Here is a 25,186-nt window from a genome sequence, read left to right as displayed (position 1 = left end):
TTTTTTTCATCATTGTATGCGTGGTCCTAATTTGATGACAATTTTTTCCCTATAAATTCATTGATTATTTTAATCATTGTTTTTTGAAAAGAAAATCATTCATGGTTTTATTGAATAATTCATATTGATCAACCATTCAACGATTTGTTTTGTTGTTGTCTCAACACAAATATACGTCAATACAGCGATTTATTGTCTTTTGTTTCCGGCATAATCGAGTAAGTTTGTACTCAAATTAATCATTGGATAATTCCCCTATTCATTATGTTGTTTTTTTTCATTAAAAAAATGTTTAGCATGTATCTTTTCGATGATCATTGTTACTGCTGATGAACGAATAGTGCCGATAGTGCATTTCGCCTACCAGAAAAAAATAACATAAATACACGTCATCTTTATTATTAAATTCATAAATTTTTATTTAATTTGATTCATTTTTCATTCACCGTTAATCAAAATGACAACATGGTTTCCCAAAAACGAACGTACATGGCTGGAACGTATTGTCATACGAATATTGAGCCAAGGTATCATTCCGAAACATATTGCATTCATAATGGATGGAAATCGTCGTTTTGCTAAAAAATTAAACCAAGAAAAAATTCTTGGCCACAGTCAAGGTTTTATTAAACTAACCGAAACATTGTCATGGTGTCGTGATCTCGGTATTACACAAGCTACATTGTTTACATTTAGCATTGAAAATTTTAAACGGCCAAAAGAAGAAGTAAATTACCTAATGGATTTATTTCGAAAACAAACGAAAAAAGTTTTCGAAGAAATGTCCAAAATAAAGCAATACGAAATATGTATACGTGTTTATGGTAATATAAATTTACTACCGATAGATATTCAACAAGGTATCGCTCGTATGGTCATCGAAACAGCTAAATTTGATAGATTTTTCTTGAACATCTGTTTTGCCTATACTGCCCGAGAAGAGATGACCAATGCATTCAATGATCTTCAACAATGTGTTGATAAACATATTATCGAACCGAGTGACATTAATTATACAACCATTACGAATGCTATGTATTCGCTTGGTATCAATGATCCTGATATATTGTTACGAACATCTGGTGAAATTCGTTTATCTGATTTCCTTCTTTGGCAATCATCATTTTCAACAATATTTTTCCTCGACGCATTATGGCCAGAGTTTACCATTTGGCATCTTTTTGCCGCAATACTAAATTATCAATTTGAATATAGGTCGATGAAAAAATCACGAGAAGATTATTTCCAACTTTTACGGGATGAAGATGATAAATTTTGTCGACAAATTTATCATAATCAACAATCATCAAAAAATTATAATAATTATGAACAATTTATTATCGAACGTGAATCAAAAATCAATGAATGTTATGAATTCATCCGTAATAAACGAATTGAACATTTATATTCTATTTTATTAGCCAACGATATTAGCAACAATAATAATATTGATATGACAACTACAAGAAAAAAACTAATAACAAATGGTTCCGATCATCATCATCATCATCATCATCATAACATTGATGGTCTTCTCTATGAATTTAATCAATCATTGTAATAGAATTATAAAAAAATTATGTCGAAATCATATGTGCTATTATTTGAAATGTTTGAAAATTTTATTTGTTATATTCCTGTGATAATCGGATAATGATTATTAAAATTATTATTAAATTGACACACAAATAAATATTATTTTTTGAATTCAGGTGGCAGCTTGTTTGCTTTAATTTTTTAAAAAATTTGAAGTTTTAATTTAGACTCAAAGATTCTACATTTATCTGAATAAAAGGGAATTCGATTTCTTTTAATATTATCAAACATCTCAATCTGATATCGATAGAGATTGAGAATGAAATTTGTGTGTCTGTGTTCAAGAAATCATTCCATAAAACGATGATATAGTGGTCAAATATACACAGACATAAATTAAAATTTTCTTGTACAGTCTATCGAGAATTGATATAAATGTAAAGAAGAAATATTGATCACCGGATTGAGTTTTTCTTGTTGACTTGAACAACGACAACAACAACAAGAATCATTGAATTTCATAATGATTAGAAGTCTTGAATAGTGTAGGCTTCGAATTGAAGGCATCTCACATACATAATATATGTCCACAGGCTATGTTTACATAAAAATCAAGCAAATAACGAGAGAGAGAAAGAAAAAGGGATGAAGAGTATTATCAAACAGCAATCAATAGAAAAATATAAATAGAGGCAGCCATCAGAAAAAAAGATGGCCACAAGGAATTTTCATATAAAAAAAATGGTAAATGCACCAAATGATTGTCGTTGATATTGGTAGATTGATTGGTTGATGCATATTTGTATTCTATATGTTTGCCTTACGGACATTGGATGTGTGTGTTTCTATATTCATAATTTTTTTTGACTCGATTGAACACACGATTCTCTACACATCACCAGCATGATCTCTTTCATTTTTTTATTGAAATTTGCAAAACTGAGCTAATTTAATAGGATCTTAAGAATTCTGAATTCATTTCTCTTTTTTTTGTTTGTTAACGTATACACTGCACAAATATAGTTCAATTGCTTTCGGGGGCAATTATTCAAGACCATTCAAGATGTAGATATTTGGAGTTAAAATTATCAAGTTGAAGGACAGAATTCTTTTCTTTCTTTTTTTTTGGTTGCTTGACGCTGTTTTGTCTTGAATTTTTGAAGATTGATTAAAACATTGACAATTTTATTTATTTATTTAAAAGATTTATATAATTAAAGAATTAATACACATCAAAGAAAAGAAAAGAAAAGAAAAAAGTATCATGACAATAAATTATTTAAATTCTAAGAAAACATAAACCAAACTGCAATTATTATTGATGATATTAAGTAGATGATTTTGATAATGCTATTGGAATCATATATGATTGACTGAATGTATATTTAAAAAAATGTAATTATGCGTATCGATTTTTATTCTATGATGGGCTAATTCATATATTGATGATGATTCAAGATGATGATGAAGATGATGATGATGATGATGATGAACATTTGCGTACCATGAGATATTCAGAAAATTGTTGACCTTCAACACCACCACCATTCGAAGCCATCACTTTGAATCCATAATTAAGAAGACGAACAATTGTTTGCAATGAATTCAATTTACAATAACCATTTAAAGGAAAACGGATCACATGTTTTGAATCTTGATTCCAAACGGCCGCTTTATTTGAATCCATAATGTTTTGGCTAATTTCTGGAAAGACATCTTCAATCAAAGCTCGTTCACCGCTTATGCATACACGTTCACCAAGTTCGGGTGATATATTCACTGCTAAACATTGATAATTATATTCATTATTTTCTTGGCTACAATCTTTTGGTGAATCTGCATTGTCAGAAGTATTGCTATTGATACAAGAGCTAGAAAGTTTAAAATTTGTTTTAATATTCTTTTTATTGCTATTGATTCTATTCTGATCAATCATTTCGCCATAATCATCCAGACGAATACGTTTAGTTGAAAGATTTTGAGCACAATTTTTCGAAACATTCATTCCATTTTCATTGGGTGAACAACAACGGCTATGTGAATCTTGAGCTCGTTTATTTCGAACTTGATCAAGTAATCTGTCAAACAAAAAAAATTGACAACATTGTCGTAGTCTTGTATTCACATACCTGAGTAATGGTTGAATATCGTAGAATTTTACTTCTTCATAGAAAAGATCTAGTTCATCAAAATTCTCAGGTATAACCAATGAATTTGTACGAAGAAAATTCAATATATGACGAAACATTTTACCATCACGATCAATGAAATAATGTTGTTTAAGACTATCCAACACAATCGGTATTGATCCATTGAACATACGGGCTAATCTACTTTCCGGATGTCTGAAATAATTGAAGAAAAAAAACAAAAATAATAAGATAACATCATTGTCGGTAAATAATACAACATTGAACAAACATGTTTTTCTTCTAAATAAATCTTAAAACATTATTTAAAATGGAAAAAGTTGAACAGAAAAAAGATACTTACTTAGTCAATGTTTCCAGTGAAGATGTATAGATTGAGCCGCCCACGTCAATATGAACCGGAGCTGTATATCGTGATGCAGCAGCAACGCATGGTATGCCCGAAATCTTATGATTCATATTGACTATATTCGAATATAATGAATTTGTTGGTGATGTACGAGCCGGTGATGAATTTGAACTATTACTTAGATAAGAATGTGTTGGCTCTAATCCGGATCCGACAACCATTCCACTAGACAATACACTCATTGTTGATTGATCTTCTTTTTGGTTTGATCCTGTTAATAGCAAAAGAAAAATTTCTGCCATTCACAAAAAAAAATAAAATAGAAAAAAATAAACATCATTCAAAACAACAAAAAAAAATTATCAAACGAATAATTTTCTGACATGAAAAAAAATATAACAGAAACAAGAGATCATAGATTAGGTGTGCCATACAGAAGAGGAAAAACATTAGCATCAATCGAATCATCAGATTTTTTTTTTTTTTTTTTTTTTTGACCACATATTGTGAGCTTTAAATATTTTTTTCCCAATATCAAATAATTCGAATATAATTAATCAATATATTTCAATGAATTGGAAAATTGATTCACACAATTCTTTTGTTTCATTTATCGAATGAATGATGATACAACTTTTGATGTTGATGATGATCCTTTGGATTGATTATCATCATCAAGGTTGGAAAAAAAGTTTTTAAATTTAGTTTCTTGAAAATTTTCAAACTCGCAACAAAAATACAATTCATCCGATCGAAATGAACTAGACTGGAATGGAATAGGAAAAAAAATAACAAAAATCACATTCATCATGCCTAGAAGCATCATAGACAAAAAAAAATATAATGATTTCAAAGGTGCATTTCATTCTATTTATCTGAATAGAAAAATCTTCAATGAATGATGATGCCAATGGGCTAAAGAAATAGAAGAAAAAAAATTATTCAGATTGTCAGAATGTACAAAATGAATGATTTGTCTATCTGGAAAAATTTTTTTCCCACACTGGGTGTTAGCATTTTTGTTGTTGTTGTTGTTCTTGATTGAGTATTTTGTTTAAAAATTTAAAAATTTCCATCAAAAATTTAATCAAAAATCTAAAGCAGCTGATAATGTCTTAAATGCGTGATAAATTGATATCTAAGTTGATAAAATCTGAAATAAGAATTGACAGTATTTTGTGGGACAGAAAGGATTTGATCATGTTTAAATTTGCCTATGCAACAAATTTTAGTTTAAATGGCACGAAATCATTCGAAATCGATCATCATATGGAATTGTGTTAATTGCATATTTAAAACCGGAATCACAATGATTATAAAGTTTTTTGTTGTTGTTCAATGATGGTGGTCCAAATTACATGGAAATTTTTTTTTACCAACAATCAATCGAACGATCGATGCCCTATGTATGAATCTATTGATCGATTATAATTTCTGTTTGATTTTCAATCGATTTTTATCAATCTTTATATGTGTAGTTATTAACAATCAAAGTCGACCATCATCATCATCATCATCATCATGGACATTGTCTAATGAATGGCAATCAAATAATAACCATAATAACCATAATAATCAAAACAAATTAAATTATAGCGGAAACTTGAAATTATTCGCAATAGAACAATCATCATAATCAATATTTTGTTTTGTTTTTGGACATTGATCTTTTCTAATTAAACTAAATGCTTTAAGGCATTATCATTTGATCAGGCAAAATGATAAAAAAGAATCATTGTTTTTCGCCGGATTATGATTTCTGAGAATTTACACACTCAAATAAACAATTGAACACAAAATAGGTGATAAAGAAGAAAAAAAAAGATGAATCCCTATTTATAACTCGAAAAATATTTTGGTCAAGATGTATAAACTCAACCAAAAACCGAACAAAACTGTTTTTTTTTGTCTACTCTTCGAATTTAAAAGTATGTTGAATCACAAAATAAACCATCAACATCATCAAACTGGTCATATTATTAACAAACATTTTTTTGTATTGTTCATTCAGGATAGATTGTGGTTGTTGTTGTTGTTGGATTGTATTCATCAGGACGAATCAGACAAAAAGATTGAAAAAAAACACAATCGAAATACAGAACAATTATTATTTAATGCCATTTCAAGAAACGAAAAAAATAATGAAATGAAAAAACCTACCGTGATTGTTGATGAATGAATGAAGGAATTTTTCTTTATAAATTTCGTGGTTTATAAGAAAACAATTGTTGTTGTTATTGTCGAACATACGAATAGAAAAAACTGGCTTCAAGTTTTCAATTTCAAATGATGATGAGGTGAAACAAATTCTGACAACCATCAAATGTTAAAGACGATGATGGTTCGTGATGATCGAAAGAGAAAAAAAAATCAATGTATTTTGAAAATCTTAAAACATACGAACAATGATGAAGCAACAGTTTGCATCTATTATTTATTTATAATATGAATTCTTTGATCAAATCAAATTGATCCGGATGATGATGACGATGATGAGCAATAGTGATAAGGATACATCATCATCTGTCTCACGAAATGTCAAGGATTTAGATCACTGAATGATGATGATGATGATGATGGATAATTATTTAAATTAATCACTAATAGTAAGCATATAATTTGAATATAATAGATGATGACGATAATATTGATTAAGTATTTCAAGTAGATATCCAATAAAATTTGATTGATTTTGATGTGGATGATGATGATGAGGATGCAAATGATAAATATTGAAATAGAATTAGTTAGAAAAACAAGAACAATCGATTTATTGAATGATCAAATTATTATTACACAAGTTTATTGAATTTGATCAATATAAATAAAAGTAAAAATCATTGTAAAGAAGAGCTAAACTTTGCGAATGATTTTTACTGCGGATGTTGTTGTTGTTGCTATTGGCGCGAAATTTAAAGTGTCGAATATAGATATGATAAACATTATGTTTTTATATGAAATGAAAAAAACAAATTGAAAGAGAAGAGAATTTCCGATTCGTCGTAGATTGAGAAAAATAGTAAATCTGTGGATCCTATGATATAAAAAGTAGAAGCATTAATCAATGTTCTGTAAGATATAACCCGAGAGAGAAATATAATTCAAACATCCATTTGGCGTCAGGGCAAAAATATACACATTTTTAGGTTGGTTGGTAGATTTTTGTTTCCCTTATCCAACAGTAACTATTCTAGAATGCTTCTACTACCCATCAATTTTTGAAAATGATATGTGGAAGATGTTTTTCATCATCATATTGTTGCATTCGAATAGCAACACATCATTCTTTCTCTCTTTTTTAGCATCGATCAATGTTGAATACAATTGTGGCCAGAAAAGATTATTTCAAATGTTCCAGCGATTCTGGACAATAATAAAGAATTTTCTTTTTCTCTAAAATTTTCCCAAAAAAAAACCATTTCATAAGCTGATCAATAAAATAGAATAATATAATGAAGAACAATCGAAACATAACCTCATCAGCCCTGAAAACAAACTTTATAGATGGGAAAAAATAGCCTTGTAGCTATATTTGAGAAACGAGATGGAAAAAATTCATTATAAATTATGAAATTGTTTTGAACCAAACAAATTTTTTTTTGTATTATTATTATTATTTCCGATTAATGCCCATAGGCAATTAATGTCAATGTAAAAAATAAAAATTGTGAATCATAAATTCAACGAAAAAATGTGGAGAAAAAAACCAAGGGTAAATTCTCAGTGTTTTTGAGATTTTTTGTTTTTTGTTTTCAACCATTTCAATACTTATCAAATAAACAAACAAAACAATAGAATTAAACAACTTGAATAAATGAAATGAGCTATGTATATCGCATCATAAAATATATATCGATATCCTCAAGGTATTTCAAATAATGTTGCGTAACAAAAGCAACAACAACAAAAAAAAACATTTCATAAAAGGTAAAATATCAAAAAATCAACAATTTCTGATTTTGAACGTCTGTTGATGATGATGATGGTTGTGATATTGACCAAATTTTTGTCAATTGACTCAAACAAACAACATTTTAACCAGAAAAAAAATAAAAACATGGGAATTTTTTTCACGAATTGATCCAATGATTTTCTTTTTTATGGAAATTTTCAATAATTATGCAGAAAAAAAACTGGTGAAATTGTCGTCATAATTTGTTCGTTTATTTTCGCTTGAATAAAAAAAACAAACAAATAAAAATGATTGGCCATCATAGTTGTTAAAAGGCTAAACAATGAGAATCATTTAAAATAAAATTCATTTTATATATACCCTAAAACATTATTCAATCAAAAAATAACAACGTGTATCGATACGAAAAACTAAAATCATCATCATCATCATATACCAGCAACGGGAAAAAAATCATGCCTTCAAGCAGTATTCTTTTTTTCATTTTTCCAACAAAATTCATTCATTCAACATACAGAAACACAGCAGCATCACTTCTCTTAGTTTTGCATCTGCGAACAAAAAAAAATCCTCAGGCTATTTTAGGCCAATAGTCGTATTCGGTTTTTTTTTGTTTTGTTTAGCGTTTTATTTTTTTCATCTTTTCTTTCCTTCCTTACAATCATCTTACATCACGTCATCATCATCATCATCATACACCAAAGATCAATGCAAATAAATGGCAAAGTAAAAAAAAAAATAATGTTTTCATATGGATATAAACACACATCCTTAGGGCTGTTGTGTCATCTAATATTTTGTTTTTCTTCTTTAATTTTTTTTTCATATAAAAATATTTATCATCATCATCATCTCTTATACATTTTAGTAAAAAAAAGGAGTAAATATCTTTAATGAAGAAGTAGACAAAACAAAAATATAAATTCCTTACCCCCACACACTTTATCAAGCATCATCATATTGATAATATGCTAGGGTACAATGTCAAATACACAAACACACATGCAAATTTAATATTTGTACAGATGATAAGCTTCTTAACATTTATAATAATAAAAAGGTAATGTGTAGAAAATATGAGATGATAATATCAATATCATTAATAGTTCAATACAAACAATAGTATTCTGTTGTTGTTAAAATATTTTAAAATACAAAATAACCATATGATTATAATTTTAATTTGATGAAACAATTATATTTGGAATGTTGAAATAAAAAAGTAACATTTGATAATGTTGATGATAACTTATAAAAATCTTATAATCAACAACAAAATGAATGATAGCCACATTCGTTTTAATTTCTTTCTTTCACTCTCTATAAATTTCATATATCTTGAGGCAATTCATTGTTTATTTGATCAGTTTGAATGAATGATGCGTGTGTGTGCCGTATGGTTTTATTCTATGATGATAATAATAACCTAAAGCAATATTTCATGTTGATGATAATCAAAAACAAAACAAAAAATTTGTTAGATAATTCGGGTTTGGCTTTCTATAGCTAGAATACTGTTCATGCATCTTTTTTTCACCCTTCAAAAAAAAGATTGTATACAAAGAAACATATCGACAACAACATTCATCATTATGACCTCGAAGGTGGCGAATGATAGAGATGAATAGAAAATTCAAGAAAAACAACAAAACAATCCAAACATAGGAATGTACACACACACACACACATATATGGGCACCTAAATCGTTTTAATGGCTGGAAATTTTTATTTTTGATTCAGACAAGAACACTTGTACCATTATCATCAAGATTGATGAATATATATGAAAAATGATGATGACCAAACAAATTATCATAATAAATCATCTAAAATCATTATTTCAATAAAAGATTTATTAGATATGTAAATAGCAATCAATCAAACAAAAAAAATCCTTATCATTTATGATGATTTTGAATGTCGATGATGATCAGATCATTGGACAACTTGAATAACAAATTTTTTATTCTCATCAAAAAGAAAGAAAATTTGATTGTATCAAGAATTACGGAAAGAAATGGAAATTCAAATTGAAAACTTGCCCAACAACATTTTTGGGGACATAGACAAACAAACAAAAAAAAGATTTAATGATTTCATAAAGTTCAGTGACATTTTTTTTCAAGAAAAAACAAACAAAGTCATTAAATTTAAATTTCATTATCATTGTTTTAGTTTCTTTTTCTAAAAAATGGTCATTTACAATCAAAATCATTTGGTAATTAAATAAGTTAAATTAATTTTTTCAATGATAACCGTATAACAATCTTTACGAAAATATTAGTTGACTTACAATCATAATAGCCAATTTAACAATTTATATAAGTTATTCGGATAGATTGTGTATCTTCAACTTGATACCATAAATATAATGAAAAATGAAAATCGAATAAAATAATTATTATTTGAAAGAATCTTCAGGATAATAAATATTCATATAATGAAAAAAAATGAAAGGCTTGAAGCAGTCTTTCAAGTGAAAATATTAACGGTAAATATAGAAAGATAATGAATGAATAAACGTGATATTCTCTAGCTAATATTGTTTATATGGAACATAAACAAAGTATGCATCAAAAAGTAAAGAGAGAAGAAAATTTATCACACCCAGAAGCGATTCATGTTTGTTACACAGACCCATACACGGATAAACATCATTGAAATATTCATTCAAAGAATTGAATATTGTGACAGATGAATGAAAATATATATCGATAAATAGATTTTATTAGTTTATAAATTCAATATTTTGAAAACTATAATAATGACCATTAATTTTTGAAATATAAAATTCAAACATTAATGATTGTCTTTCTCAGCCTGAAACAAAAGAGTAAATAATTTGGTCACGATGATGATGATGATAAAAATGGCAAGCAAAAGAATCGTACATTCCAACTAAAATAAAATAAAGAATCGAAATAAAAAAATCAAGTGAAGAGGATGTATAATATAGAATAACTTGAATAATATTGTTTTACGTAATAAAAATCTTCTCTTACTCTTTTTTTTCAGCATCTCAACAACAATCATCATATGACATTTTAGGTTCACCAAAAAAACATATAAAAATACAAAAACAGAAAAAAAGCCTAAAGGTAGTTTTCAAAAGTTTTTTTCTTCATACATTTAATTGGTAGCGATCGATTAATCGATCGATCAATTGATAGACTGATAATAATCATGATGTGAAAATCAAATGAAACAAATGAAAAATGAGTTATACGTGCTTGCAGATATAAATCTTCATCAAAAAAATAAGAAAATTTCAAGTTGATTAATTTCGACATTCAATTCAATCACACCTGTAGACATTCACAGATCGGATCAATCAATGTGGATGAAAAAAACATTTAAATGAGAAAACTTAATCAACTGGGTAAAAAATGGGTAAAAACAATGGAAAACAACAAAAGATAATCGATAAAGATAAAGATCATCATCATGAATAATACTGGGTTTTGGTTTTGAATGTCGTGCTCGAATCAATTTTTTTTTGTACTTGATAAAATTGATAGAAAAAGCTTAAATTTGGTTGATTGTATGAACCTCATAGTCATGATGATAATGATGATGAGAATCAACAAACAAAAAAATCATCAACATCATCGACAATGGTTGATGTTCAAAATGAACAAGGGGAGAAAAAGTGGAAAAAAACTGGATTGATTAGCTTAAGGGCTTTTACCTTCAGGTGATAATTGGCAAACAAAATAAAGATTATTGCAGTAAAAAAAAAGCATAGGACAAACACCAAAAAGGAAACATGATGATAAATGAACGAATGGAATGGAATGGAAAATAAAACTATTGTATGGAATGTATTTTTCGATTTAGATTTTCGAGTCATGTTTTCTCTAAATCATCATCATCATCGTCAACATCAACGAAAAAGGAGGAGAAAAAAAATGTTTGCCCGAATTTGCTTCCAGGCTAATTCTGAACCATTGAAGGATATGCCATACTGATGATGATGATGAACACATAAATGCAATGTTCAATGATGATGCTATTTTGCAATGTTTGTCTCTCACTCTTTCAATGGTATGTTGTGTGTATCCAGAAATTCAATTCCAAAATTTTTGACGCATTGCTTCTGGTTGCGTTGTTTGTGTGTGAACGTTCAACAAAATAAAAAAATAAATATAGAAAAAAATGAAACGGCAACGATAACCAAGAGCCTAAAGTGTATATCAAGTGAAAAAACATGAAGAAAATAAAGTCGGAAACGAAACTAAAAAAAAGATGATGCACCGAATATAAAATAACCGAAAATAAATAAAGTCAATATTTGTGTGAGTGTATGTGAAAATGATGATGATGATGAACCGCTTGTGGCTAGGAAAATATTTTCTTTTTTACGTTAAGCTTGATTTATCTCTTTGGTGTGTGTGTTTGTGTCTCGGTGATGTTTGTATCTATGAACCAGAGAATTCAATATAAACTCTCCACACATTTCTAGTAATACAATGTGTCTGGTGGTCTTCATCTTTTTTGCTACAGGAAAATCATCAACAAAATAAAGAATTCATTTTTTCTTCTTGATGTTTATGAAAAAAAAACTTAATTTTAAATTATCAAACATGTCAAAATAAGTAAAACTATCGTTTTGAATGGTTTCGTAAAAGTTTCTTATTTTTATTTTCAAATAAAAAATTATCAAAAAGAAACTTTTCTAAGAATAATCATCATCATCTTTTCGCATCATCTTTATCCAAATTAATGATTTGACTTTTAAGACTTGTATCTGTATTACTTTCATTAGCTGATCGTTGTTGATGCAATTTTGATTTGGAAAATTCAATCGATTGTTTCATTTCCATACTTTTGGGATTATTAGTATTATCATTAACACTATTTAATGAACGTTTTTCATTGCTGACGTTTTGATCCACTACAGCTTCAATACGATCTTCCGGAACATGAAAATATTCATGTTCCATAATAGATTTTAATGTTGATCGTTCGCAAGGATTGTTGAGGAAAATACCATCCAATAGATTTGCTATGATTGGATTGATTTTATGTTTTTTCACAAATTTTTTCCATTGCTGATTAAAATCAATCTTGGATTTGACATTAAATACATAACGTTTTGTATGAATGGCTACAAGTAAAACCCCAATCGACCATATATCGGCTAATGCTGGATTATAATATGTTTCGTGGAATGATTCTGGAGGTAGATGATAATTATTGAACGATCGTATTTCACGTTTTTGTTGGATAATCTGATTCGAATTTATTCGATCAATATAGAAAACCGAGCGATTTAAACCGAATAATTTTGGTTCTTGACTATTAGTGGTTGGGATCAAAATCATTTCCAATTTGATAGAACGATGTGCAATACCATGAAGATGTAAAAATCTTATGGCATCACAGATCAATTGGATCCATTTTCGACCTTCACTTTGTGTAAATTTTGTATGATGTTTAATCATATGAAGTATTGTATGGCTTGCTGTACGTTCTTCCATAAAAATATAAATCTTTGTATCAATCTTAAATATTTCATAAACATGAATGAACATTTTATGACGAGCTTCCGAACGATTATAACCGCAAACAAATCGTATGATACGAATTGAATTGGCCAGAAAATTTTCCTTTTCTCTTGTACGTATAAAATCAGTATCCAATGAAATAATTTTACATACAATCGATTGATTTTGTTGATTTAATGATGATGGAATTTCTGCACGATATAAACAAAACGGACTAAGCGATACAGGTTTTTGTCGATAAAATCGATAACCTTGTTGTTCAAGATTGGTTTCATCCGCGCAAATGTTTGCAGTTGATTGGGATTCCAATTCGATTAGATCATTTTCATCAATCGTATCCTTTGGTTTTACAATCGAAATGGATTCTGATTTTTCACTTTTATCATCTTGATTATTACTATTAGCCGATTTTGTTGTTGTTGATGATGATTCCTCTAATAATGACATAATGTTTTAATATTTAAATTATTTTTTTTTTTTACTGAATGTCGTTTTTGTTTTCAAAATGAAAAAAACGAATAAATTATATTCGTTTGTTAGCAATAACGGCAGGAAAAAAAATTATTAGAGAAAAACTGACATATTGATTTCGATTCATATGGAAATTTTACATTCAAATCAATCAATTGTTGTTAATTGAATTTAGAAGTAAAAAAAAGAAATTTAATTTCTTATTATTCAAATTTTTTAAAAAAAATTCAAGCAATCATCTAATTGAATTAAATAATTCTGAAGAATAAAAATCTTTTTTTTTTTTTTTTTTTTTTTTGTTGAAATCGTTCTAATTATATTAACTAAAAAGATGTGACATATATGTGCTTGTTTTTTCTGGTAATTTTGACAATTTGATTAAAAGAATTTTTTCTGCGAATTGTTTTTTTCTTTGAATTTTTTAAAAAATTTAAATTAAATAAGAAATGAAATTCTGCTGATTGAATTAGATAGCAAAAACAAAACATTAAAAAGAAAATTCTAGGCCGGATCTAAGAAAAATATTCCAGGAAAGAGAAAAAATATCAAGAATATAAAGAATTGGATATCGATAGCAATTTTTTGTTCTCTACCAAGACCATCACTATCGATTGTTGGTTTTTATCCAAAAAAAATGGTAAACAGCAACAACAACAACAACAACAACAACACCAAACCATGCATCTATTCATATCACAATGGTGCATTGGTATAAATGAGGAAAAGTTTTCTATTTAAGTTAAATTATTATCATCATCTTTTATGACAAATCTTGATTGCTAAGCAACCAAACAAACAAAAACAAGATGTATCGATTATTGTTAATCTTATAAATTGGTGTTCATTATCATTGCTTATGTTCTTTCATCATATCAAATCAATCAAACGATAATAAGCTGCCTTATATGAATATTGCTCAAATTGAATCAAATTATAATGACAATGAATGATAATGGTAATGATGAATCAATCTTGAAATTATTTCAAGAATATAAAAAATTTTGCCATAATAAAATTAACGATCAAAATTCGACCAAAGATGTAAGTAATTTATATTGGTACTTTTCTCGAATTGTTTAATTTTCGCAATTTTTATTTAGGAAAAAATTTCATTTATGAATAAAATTATCAATAATCTATTTGATCAAAATGAACAATTGATTGAATTGATAATCGAAACCAAACAAAATGCTGAAATTAAATCAATGGAAATGAATCGATTTATGTTGGAAACGGCAACAAAAACAATCGACATAGGACATGCACTGTCATCTTACGAGCTAGAAATGAAACACTTTACACAACGAAAATTGCCTCAATATTTGAATCTAATCACTTTACTTGATGATCAATCGAATTGTTTGAATGATTTTGAAAAGGAAAATATTCATCTTCGAATGGAAAATAAATTGCTAAATGATAATATTGAATCAAAGAATATTGAACTCGAACAATATAAGAATATTGTTGCCAATTTGATCGATCATAATACAACTAATGAAAATAGGTAAATTTCATAATGTTTTAAGGATTTTTCTTGAGCTAAATTTAATTCGAAAAATTAGTCTGGCTATTCAACAATCAACAACAGTTTCAGAATCATCTTTAATCGAACGATTTAACGGTAGAAAGTTGGCAGAACAAAAAATGACAATCGATTCGATGATTTGTGCATCAATAATCGATGAGCTAATCAATACGGTTGAAAATGAACAAGAAGAAACGAATTATTCAGATGATTCAACAACAACAACATCCGATGCAACAACCATTGATCAATGGTTTGAATATTCAGAAACGGAATTTGAAAATGCTTGGTGCAATATTCTAATGAATTTTGATAATAACAATAATCTTTATTCATATAAAATGAATGATTGTCGAATTTTATCCTTAATGTCAATCATGTTGAATGAGATTGAACATAAAAATACTGTGATAAATGTAATGAAAAATGAATCCTGCCATAATCGTAAAAATTTTTTAGAGCTTCATTATCGTTTTATTGAACGTGGATTACAAATGTTAAAATTTTTGATAAAACTAATCGATTTGTCACAAGAAAATGATGAATTCAAATCTAATTTACCAATGATACAAACAATGGCCAATAATATTGAAAATGAAATCAAAGAAATTGTTCATTATGAAGAAACATCAATCACTATTTGATGATTCGAAAACAAAACAATAAGATTGTTAATTTTATTGAGTCAATTTTTTAAACAGAAAATTTACTAACGAAATAATTTTTTACATAAATAAAAATAATTTCTTTTTTTAAAATGCAAATTCTCAATGATATTGATCGCAAAGGACATTATCATATCAGAATGAAATGATTAAAGCGAAATTTTTCACTCACACGAACAAATTACCAGAAAACATTGTTTTTTTAAAGGAAAAAAGCTATTAAATTTTTAAATCGACAGACACACACAAAGTATCTGTCATGTCATTATCATTTTATAACGTCAAGTATTTATGAAAATAATAACTATCATTTCATCATCATCATCATAATCATCATCAAAACCAGTAGTCGAGAATTCTTTCATAATCAACCCATTCTATTCAAACACAAACAAATCGGTAATGTGAACGTACCAAACCGGTAGAAAATATTATTAAAAATTTAACCAAAAAAAAAGAGAAAGAAAAAGATTATGATGATGATGGAAAAAATTTTTTAAATAACATTTTTAATGAGCTCATGTAACACGATCAATTGCAATGTAGGAAATTCATGGAAAAAAACCTAAGAACATTCTCCATTCAATTTTTTTATAAACAGGAACTTTATTTTCTCGGGTAAAGATATGATCCAAATGATTATAAGAATAAAATGAAATTCGCCATACCAAACTTGAAAAAAGAAGAAAAAACTGAGCGACAAAATGAGTTTTCATCAAATCATTTTCAGATGATAATCAGAACTGCAACATTTTGCAATTAATTGTAATTTTGGAAATCAAGAAAAATATTACAATCAAAAACAATAAACTCCAAACGAAAAAAAGTTTCAAATCGACTAATTAATTTTTTACCCTATTTCTTTAACGGATGTTGAACCACACACACACACACATCAACAGACAACATCCAGGACTAAAAAAGTAAAAAACTTTAATTTTTGAATATAGAATCTTTACTTTTTTTCATAATAAATAACTTAAGTGGGCACAAAACATCATCAGAAGCAGCAAGCAAAACAAAACAAAAATAAAAAATTATAACCATCTTTGCATCATGTAACACACACACACACATAGCCATTTGTCTCATGTTTCAGTATAACAATAACAGAACTAACTACTTTTGGATTCTTTTCATTTCTCCGTTTCTATTTCAAATATGATGATTATGATCAACAACAACAACAACAAAAAAAGAAACTTGAACAGAAAAAATAAAAAAAGTTTTCTACAGGGCTTGTGTTGTTCTTTGGCATAGAGACCAAATAAGTTTTGTTCTTGATTTCAATTTTTTTTTCATCTCCTGAAAAAAATGCAAATTAATGGCTCATCTTCATCAACAACAACAACAATGAAAACAACATAAGGCAACAATAGTGCTATAGGTTTTTTTTTGCATTCTCATTAAAATATTGTGCAATTATTAGCCAGGAAAATAAACGAAAAAAATAATGTAGAAAAAAATAATGAAAATGAATGGCAAAACTTGATATTGCATAGAATATTATAATAATAACGAATAACAAAACAGTAACAAGAATTTTTCAAGTTGTTTATGTAAAAAACATTAGCCATGGCTAAACTAGTGGAAATAATGAAATGATTGACGTTTTAGATGTTGTTGCAAATCTATAAACCTTTTTTTCCAAAACAACAACAACAACGTTACATAACATTATTATCGATGATTTAAATAAAAAGATTTAAAAAAAAGAAAGTTTTTTCCCCTTCATAGTTGAAAAAATTGCTAATAAATTTTACGAATAAGAAAAATTCCTGAAAAAAAACATTGTCTTTATACTGGAAAAAAAAAGAATCCGGCAATTAATTATGGTTATAAGTCATATAATCGTTTTTAGATCCAAAAAAAAACTTAAAACTTGGCAATATATTAGGAAATTATTTTTTCCCCTTTTAGTTTCATGATGATGATCATCATCATTATCAAAAAAAAAAAATGATGTCGATGATTTAAAGCATCGTTCTATACATATAGACAGACATTGTTTCATTTTCTTAACGAATCATTAGACATTATTCACATCATATGAGATTTTTAAAAAAATAAAATCTATACCGACAGAAAGTGAAAAAAAAATCTTTAAATCTCTTTTCACATTGTCATTATCATTTTCTCAACAAATATTATGCAATATTATAATCATCATCATCATCTTCATCCAAATTTTTTTCTTGCTGAATAAATCTAAAACAAAAAGACATAGTTAACTCAAACTTAGGGTATTGAATGGATAACGAAATGAAAACAAGTGAGAGCTAGGGAAAAAATCCATAATTAATATTGAATTTGTTCATTCATTCTATATTTTTTCTTTTTAATTGCCATAGTAGAAATTATAATTATAATTAAGATTTAGGATACACAGCAGAATGAAACCAAAACAGAAAAACGGGTACCATATGTGCAATCAATGTGATAAGAAATGAATTATTTCCTTGACGTTTTTTTTTCACAAATCGATTTTATTAATTTTTTTTGAGATAAAGTAGTAATCACTGTAAGGTTATAAGTTTCGAAAAAATATTTAAATTAATTATCGTTTTTTGTTGTTGTTGTTCATTTAAATCATCTATGATAATGAAACTTTTTTTTGAATAAAAATTTATACAATGTGTGTGTTTGTATATATGTCGATCATTCTAAGTAAAATGACTGAAAAGAATTCTTAAGAAGAAACAAAAAAAAGATTATTTCGAAACATGAAACACTGTGTATACAGTGTAATCCAGAAAAAATGAGCTAATAAATCTTTTCACTGATGTGTAAATTAAGCTTTTGGATAACAGAAATCAAAAGCAAAAAAAACGGGGTATCACAATCGAATAGAATATCTGGAATATCCATTCCATACTTACTTATTTTGTCTAGACTTATTCACGTATTCTCTTGAATCATATATATAATATCAGTTACAAAACACAGCATGTGTGTATATGATTTAAACAAAAAAAAAAAACAACAGTAACAATTTTCAAATACGTAATAGCAAATGAAACATGCAACAAAAAAAAAGTAAAATTAATTTGATCTAATTAATTATTGTTACCAACTGTATCAGTGGTGTGTGTGTGTGCCTGTGTGCACGCGGATTCATAGCATCATCATGAGTTTTTTTTTGGTTGCTGAAATGAAACAAATGAAAACACTACGGTATGCAAAAAAAATGGAAAGATTCCGATTTTCAAACACAAGCGAGAGCGGGACAGAAAAAAAATTCAAATCAGAGGGATATATTTAAACTCGATTCGGTCCAAATAGTTTTCGAGAAAAAAAACAAAAGAATAAAAGAGAGAGAGAGAGTGGGGAAACAAATTTTTGGAGGGAAAATGAAAAAACTCATTCGTTAATTCACATTGTGTTTAACATTTATAATATTAATATTAAAAAAAATTTTCATTCATTTTCCAAAAATACAAATGAGTTTTTTTTTATTTTAAATTACGCATCCACACACCATCATCATCATCATCACCATAGACAGGGGCATTCTGTGTGAGTATAGAATGTTAAATTGGTAATTCCACACACACACGCACATTGATTTCAAGTTGTCTTTAGTTTTTTAAATACTGAATACAAGATGGAAAATTCCGAATATTGAAAAAAAAATCCGTTGGATAGGGTGGCCAGAATCATCATCAAGTTTTTATTATGAAAACAAAAGCCGTAGTGGATGAATATGAACATAGTGAAAATGGAAATTAGGCTTTAAATCGAACCAAAAAAAACTAGATTGAAATCAATTAGAATACTACAGTAGTAGTGAAATGAAATGAAAAAAAAGAGATTCATGATGGCTTTAATTGTTTTCCATTACTATTATTATGATGATGAAACTGATTAAATTGATCTCTCGCTCTTGGGTGAAAACTTATCTATTCTGATCGTTTTTCGGTTATTCAAATTGCATGATATTCATTTATTCATTCATTTGAAAAACTTTTTTTTATAAAAAAAACTAACAACAATTAAGAGGATTATAAAAAAAGTTTTTGTTTTCATTTGCTGGGTAAGTTTACCAACGTTCTCTTGGGTTGATAATGTTCATTGAATTTTTTTTTCATTTCAATGAATAAAAAAAACCAAATATATTGTTGTCACCAGTCAGAAAAAAAAGATGTTTTCTTTCATCGACCATCATTATTATCATGATTAACAATTAGACATCAATGTTAATTAAGCCATTCGTTCATAATTGGAACATCTTGAGTTACTTTTTTTAGTTGGCCAGAATCAAAGAAAAAAAACAACCTATTGTAACAAAGAAAACAAACACTAAATTATAATGTTATAACAAACAAATTAATTGCTATAATCAAAAAAAAAGTAAATGTAATGTAAAAATATAAAAAAAACTTTTACAACAAGATGAAATGAAATGAAAAAAACTTTCAACAACCCGAAGAAGAAGAAGAAAACTGAAACTGTTATATTCATTCAGGAATTCAAATTAATTATAATTTATTAGCTTAATTAAAATAGGTTTTTTTTTCGTTCGTTTCGTTTTTTTTGTTGTTTTTGATGACAATCAACAGAACAAAAAAAAAGAAAAGAAAAAGTTCCAGCCATTCAGTGAAAAGACCATCAAACATTGATGGTTGAGTAGAGAGAAAATGAGAAAATTTTTTGTTCTTCCTCAGAACAAAAGTCGTTATGTAAATTCCATTCTTTCCACTGGCTTATTGGTTGATTCTAAGCATCATACTGACGAAGACCAAAAAAAACAAAACTTCATTATGGCTCGTTTAAATAATTAATAATTATAGCAAAACCTAAAGAATGTTTTTTGTCTTAATTAATTCTTTCCGTATATAATTAAGAATAATCTATAAAAACAAGTAGCTAATCATCATTGTTTTAACGATGCACAACACAGCTACAAATAATTTTAACACTAACAACAACAAACAAACAACAAACTGTACTGTCAATTCATAATCATCAACTTAATCAACAACAATGATTCGGTCGTTGATTTTTTATTTGCCTATAGTGAATATAGTTCCATAAAGAAAAGGCAATCATCATTTAGTTATTTTTTCGCTACATACTAAATGAATCGAGTGTTGTTGTTGTGTTTTGTCATCCTCGTAGTCGTCGTTGTCGACCGATTTCAAACCCGTTCAACAAACACATTTACGTTTCATTAAAACATTCATAAAAAACATACGATGAAATTGAAAAAAATAACTTGAATTACCCGATGTCGACAATACACAACACACATCGACACAATAAGTCGATTAATTTGTTGATGATGATGATGATCAACCGTTTCCATAACATTTATACCTTTAGAAAAAACTTACGATCACGAGTTAGTGAATGCATAAAATCCAAATACCGAAATTTTTTTTTCTTTATTTAAACTTCTCACTCAAACTTGCTTTTATCTTCGGTTGTTAACAACATAATGAAATTCTATAATATTTTAATTGTTTATCATTATCAATCGATTGGTTGATTGATTGATTATTTCATTTTCGAAAAAATGATGAAAAATTTTCTTTACACACTAGTGCCGATAGATGGCATTCGATTCTTTCTTTTTTTTTGATAGAAATTCCAACAAAAAAAAATTAATTTCATTTTCTGACAAATTTCTGATGAAAAAAAAATTGGCGTCAAAGGAATCGAGAGAGGGAGAGAGAAAGAGAAAAAACTGAAGAAAAACCTGATGATAATGAAAATCGAATATTGAATTAAAAAAAAAATTCTTGTCTAAGTTAAATGAATAATAAAATGAGAGAGAGGGAGAAAAAACCCAAAATTAATAAGAAGTTTAATTAAATTTTTTTTCCTTTTTACATCTACATCTCATCATCATCATCATCACCAACATCGAATCTTTTGGGGTGGATTCCGAACAAGAACAAAAAGAAAAAAAAATATAAAAATGAGGATGTTATTATTATTAAAACGAAGATGAAAATGAAAAAATGTCGTCATCATCATCATCATCATCATTGGTTATAATTTGAAAAATTCATATTCATATGGGCCCTATATTATTATTATTATTATTATTAATCAGAAAATTTGCAAAAAGTTACGAGGTACATACACACATATTCGTGAAATAGAAAAAAAAGTTTAGATTAGAAAATAGAAAATTATTCATTCCAGCAAAAATGAAGAATAACATAGTTAAATTAAAAGAATTGAAAATGAAAAAAAATGGACGACAATTAATAAATTCAACACAGGCAAAATGTTTTCGAATGATCAATGAAAATATTGTATCTAATTAAAGAAAATGGAATGAAATCCAAATACATCCTTTGAAATGATTTTGTAACTTCGATACACACAACACACACATACACATAAAGAGAATTAGCTTTAAGCTTGTATAATTTTACATTCCATAATCAACCAGTAAAACATAGATGCAATGTAAATTTGAAAGAAAGGGTTGTGATAAGGAAAGAAGCAACGAAAAAAAAAATTTAATTAAAATAATGCAAATATACGATCCACACATGCATGATAATATTAAAGCTTTTTTTTTAATTTTCATTTTCAACAACAGCAGCAGTAAAAAAAATCGACAAAAACAAGATGTTCTGTTTCATGGGTAAGGGCAAAAAACACAGAATCTTCTTGATTCTTTTTTTTTCTTCGGAAAAAAAAAGAATTTAGAATTTTAAATAGATTCGGCTTTTCTCTTATCATCATCCTCATCATCGTCGTCGTCGTCGTCGTTGATTATTATTGCTATAATTAATAGAATACCATCATCATCATCATTATTATTATTTCCATGGATTGATGATGAGAGAACAGAGTCTGCATTGAAATTTAGTTTAAATTTAACAAAAAAAGAAAATTTTTTTTAATTAAATCGACAAAAATGATTGAAATTAAGGCAGAGTTTTTGTTGCTATTCTTTTTGTTTCTGGAACACACTTACACAAAAGCATCACATCATCATCATTGAAATAATTATTTTCTATCAATTACAATAATAAGACAAAAAAAACTAACTAAATAAATGAACGATGTTAGACAAAGACATTTAAGAATTGGTAGGCCCGGTAGGCTAGTTGAAAAAAAATCGCGCCATCACATTCGTCATTTACAGACATGTTTGTTTGAGGTTTTTGTTTCTTCAGCTTTCTTTCTTTTTCTTTATGATTCACGAATCCCAAAATTCATCATAGTCACCAACATAATGCCGGCCATAGAACAACGAAAACGAAGAAAACAACGAGAAAAAAAACATTAATTATTTGCCATTCACACATAATGTGTTTGTATTTTTTTAAAAAAAGTTTTGTTTTCCCATTTCCATCATCATATATTCTTTCATTGAATTTCCATCACACACACATACACACACTCATTTTGATTCTGGTTTTTTTCTCTTTGTTTGTATGTTGAGCAATTCTTCTTCAATGCACAATAGCATCGCTCTGAAAGTTTAAATGAGAAAAGAGAGAGAGAAAGAGAAAAAAATTAAAAAATATTAACAAAATTTAATTAAAAAAAACAAACTTGTCTTACAATGCAGAAGCTTTTCCAATGTTGATGATGAACACAATGAAAACTGGAAAAAAATGTAAAAGAATATAATGGAACTTTGCACATCCAGAAGAAAAACCAATGGTGAATGAAATAAAAAATGAAATAATGAAAAAAACAATGGGCTTGAAAATGAAAATGAAAAAAAAATAATTTCTTGATCAAGCCAGAAAAACAAAACAAAATTATAAAAAAAACAACAACATAGAATGTTATTGGCAAAGAAAACTTCTTTTTTTTGTGCGTAGGATACTAAACTAAACTAAAAATATACAGAGTCCGGTTTGGACAGAAATTAAATTAATATTGATGATGATGATTAACCATTGTGTGTGTGTGTGTGTGTTTCTGTGTTTCATTTTCTTTCTATTATTATATGTCCAAAATCAATCAAAACAAACAAAACCAAATGGAAAATGAAATTAAAGAAAGAAGCACGTGTATATGTTTCAAACGTGTTGTTCTGTTTTTTTTTCGTTTTATTTCGTTATTACATAACATTCATACACACTTAAATGAAACAACAAAAAGACATGGAAATAAATCAAAGAAAAAACAATATCAATTATTCAATCAGTAAAAAATTTCCAATCAAAATGGACCAAATTTCATTCGGAAATTGACAAATTTTTTTTCTGTATAAAAAAAAATTATATAACATTGTAATACAGTATCAGGACTATCTATGTACATAGTGAGACAGTGGAACAAAAATGATTCACATCAACACCAACAGAATAACTAATTTTACACCCAAACAAAATGAATGAATGAATGAATGAATGCAGAGGATATTAAATAAGATGACTTTGTTTTTTTTTCTATTTCTCTTCATCATTCCATCAAATGATATGGATTTTTTATTTTCATTTTCTTCTTCAATAGTGCAGTGAAAAAAAACCAAAAAAAAAAAGCGAAGCAAAAGAAAAAAAAACTTTAATCATCTTTGCATGCAAATTAACTTGAATCGAATAGAATGAATGAATGACTGAATATAAGAACCATAAGTATAATAACGTGACAGTTTTCTAGTTCCATCACCATCATCATTATTTTGGTTTGTGTGTGATACTTGAAAATAACAATTACATTCATTCAAATATGATGATGAAGAAATTAATTATTGAACATACAAAGAGAAAATATTATATAGATTATGTAATGGGAAAATATTTTTTTTGAGAAAAAGCTTATCATCATCATCATAGCCCTGAAACCATTCTTTTGTAATTAAAAATGAACAAAAATTTCAATCACTTTTGTTATAGTTCAAAACAAAACAAAAACATTTCGATTTTAAACATCAAATAGGGTGAGAAAAGGGCTTTTGTTTTAATTTTTTTCTCTCGTTTAAAAAATTGATGATTTATATATTTTTTTTTTTTTTGGGAAAAAAATCCAAAATGAAATCAAACATAGCGATGATGATGGTGATGACTGCGAATCATTATCATCATCAACAATAACATTTTAAAAAAATTATTGCTGATGAATGAAAAGAATTACCCGGATCAACAA

At 27.3% G+C, this 25,186-nt stretch overlaps 4 protein-coding genes across 8 annotated transcripts; 2 read left to right on the top strand and 2 right to left on the bottom strand.

Annotated features, from left to right (window-relative positions):
- Nucleotides 1-32: 32 nt before the first annotated feature.
- On the top strand, nucleotides 33-1,711 carry Dhdds (Dehydrodolichyl diphosphate synthase subunit). Its single transcript, XM_027339779.2, has 2 exons — nucleotides 33-218; nucleotides 297-1,711. The coding sequence occupies exon 2, from the start codon at nucleotides 458-460 to the stop codon at nucleotides 1,559-1,561; it is 1,104 nt and encodes a 367-aa protein (XP_027195580.2). The 5' UTR covers nucleotides 33-218; nucleotides 297-457; the 3' UTR covers nucleotides 1,562-1,711.
- A 1,001-nt stretch (nucleotides 1,712-2,712) lies between these two features.
- On the bottom strand, nucleotides 2,713-8,922 carry twz (BTB/POZ domain-containing protein twz). Of its 5 annotated transcripts, none has more exons than XM_075824650.1 (4): nucleotides 8,880-8,922; nucleotides 4,030-4,330; nucleotides 3,666-3,881; nucleotides 2,713-3,614 (listed from the first exon to the last, which is right to left on the bottom strand). In XM_075824650.1, the coding sequence occupies exons 1-4, from the start codon at nucleotides 8,905-8,907 to the stop codon at nucleotides 2,990-2,992; spliced, it is 1,170 nt and encodes a 389-aa protein (XP_075680765.1). In that variant the 5' UTR covers nucleotides 8,908-8,922; the 3' UTR covers nucleotides 2,713-2,989. The 5 variants fall into 5 exon arrangements, with proteins under 5 accessions (XP_075680765.1, XP_075680767.1, XP_027204310.1 ...); XM_075824652.1 differs by lacking the exon at nucleotides 8,880-8,922 and adding an exon at nucleotides 6,436-6,962; XM_027348509.2 differs by lacking the exon at nucleotides 8,880-8,922 and adding an exon at nucleotides 6,196-6,413.
- A 3,634-nt stretch (nucleotides 8,923-12,556) lies between these two features.
- On the bottom strand, nucleotides 12,557-14,010 carry LOC113797907 (testis-specific serine/threonine-protein kinase 4-like). The gene has a single exon (XM_027348373.2). It carries the CDS (start codon nucleotides 13,901-13,903, stop codon nucleotides 12,641-12,643), a length of 1,263 nt encoding a protein of 420 aa, XP_027204174.2. The 5' UTR covers nucleotides 13,904-14,010; the 3' UTR covers nucleotides 12,557-12,640.
- Nucleotides 14,011-14,404: 394 nt separating this feature from the next.
- Nucleotides 14,405-16,219, top strand: LOC113795444 (uncharacterized). Its single transcript, XM_027345662.2, has 3 exons — nucleotides 14,405-14,968; nucleotides 15,028-15,434; nucleotides 15,493-16,219. The coding sequence occupies exons 1-3, from the start codon at nucleotides 14,864-14,866 to the stop codon at nucleotides 16,097-16,099; spliced, it is 1,119 nt and encodes a 372-aa protein (XP_027201463.2). The 5' UTR covers nucleotides 14,405-14,863; the 3' UTR covers nucleotides 16,100-16,219.
- Nucleotides 16,220-25,186: the final 8,967 nt, after the last annotated feature.

Source organism: Dermatophagoides pteronyssinus, unplaced genomic scaffold (genome assembly GCF_027571235.1).
Source record: "Dermatophagoides pteronyssinus isolate colony J.1.1.1.1 unplaced genomic scaffold, Derpt_VIB-CSIC_2022.12 sq0002, whole genome shotgun sequence".
NCBI lineage: Eukaryota > Metazoa > Arthropoda > Arachnida > Sarcoptiformes > Pyroglyphidae > Dermatophagoides > Dermatophagoides pteronyssinus.
The sequence above is the reverse complement of the archived record's forward strand: the minus strand, read 5'-3'. Positions and strand labels throughout refer to the sequence as shown.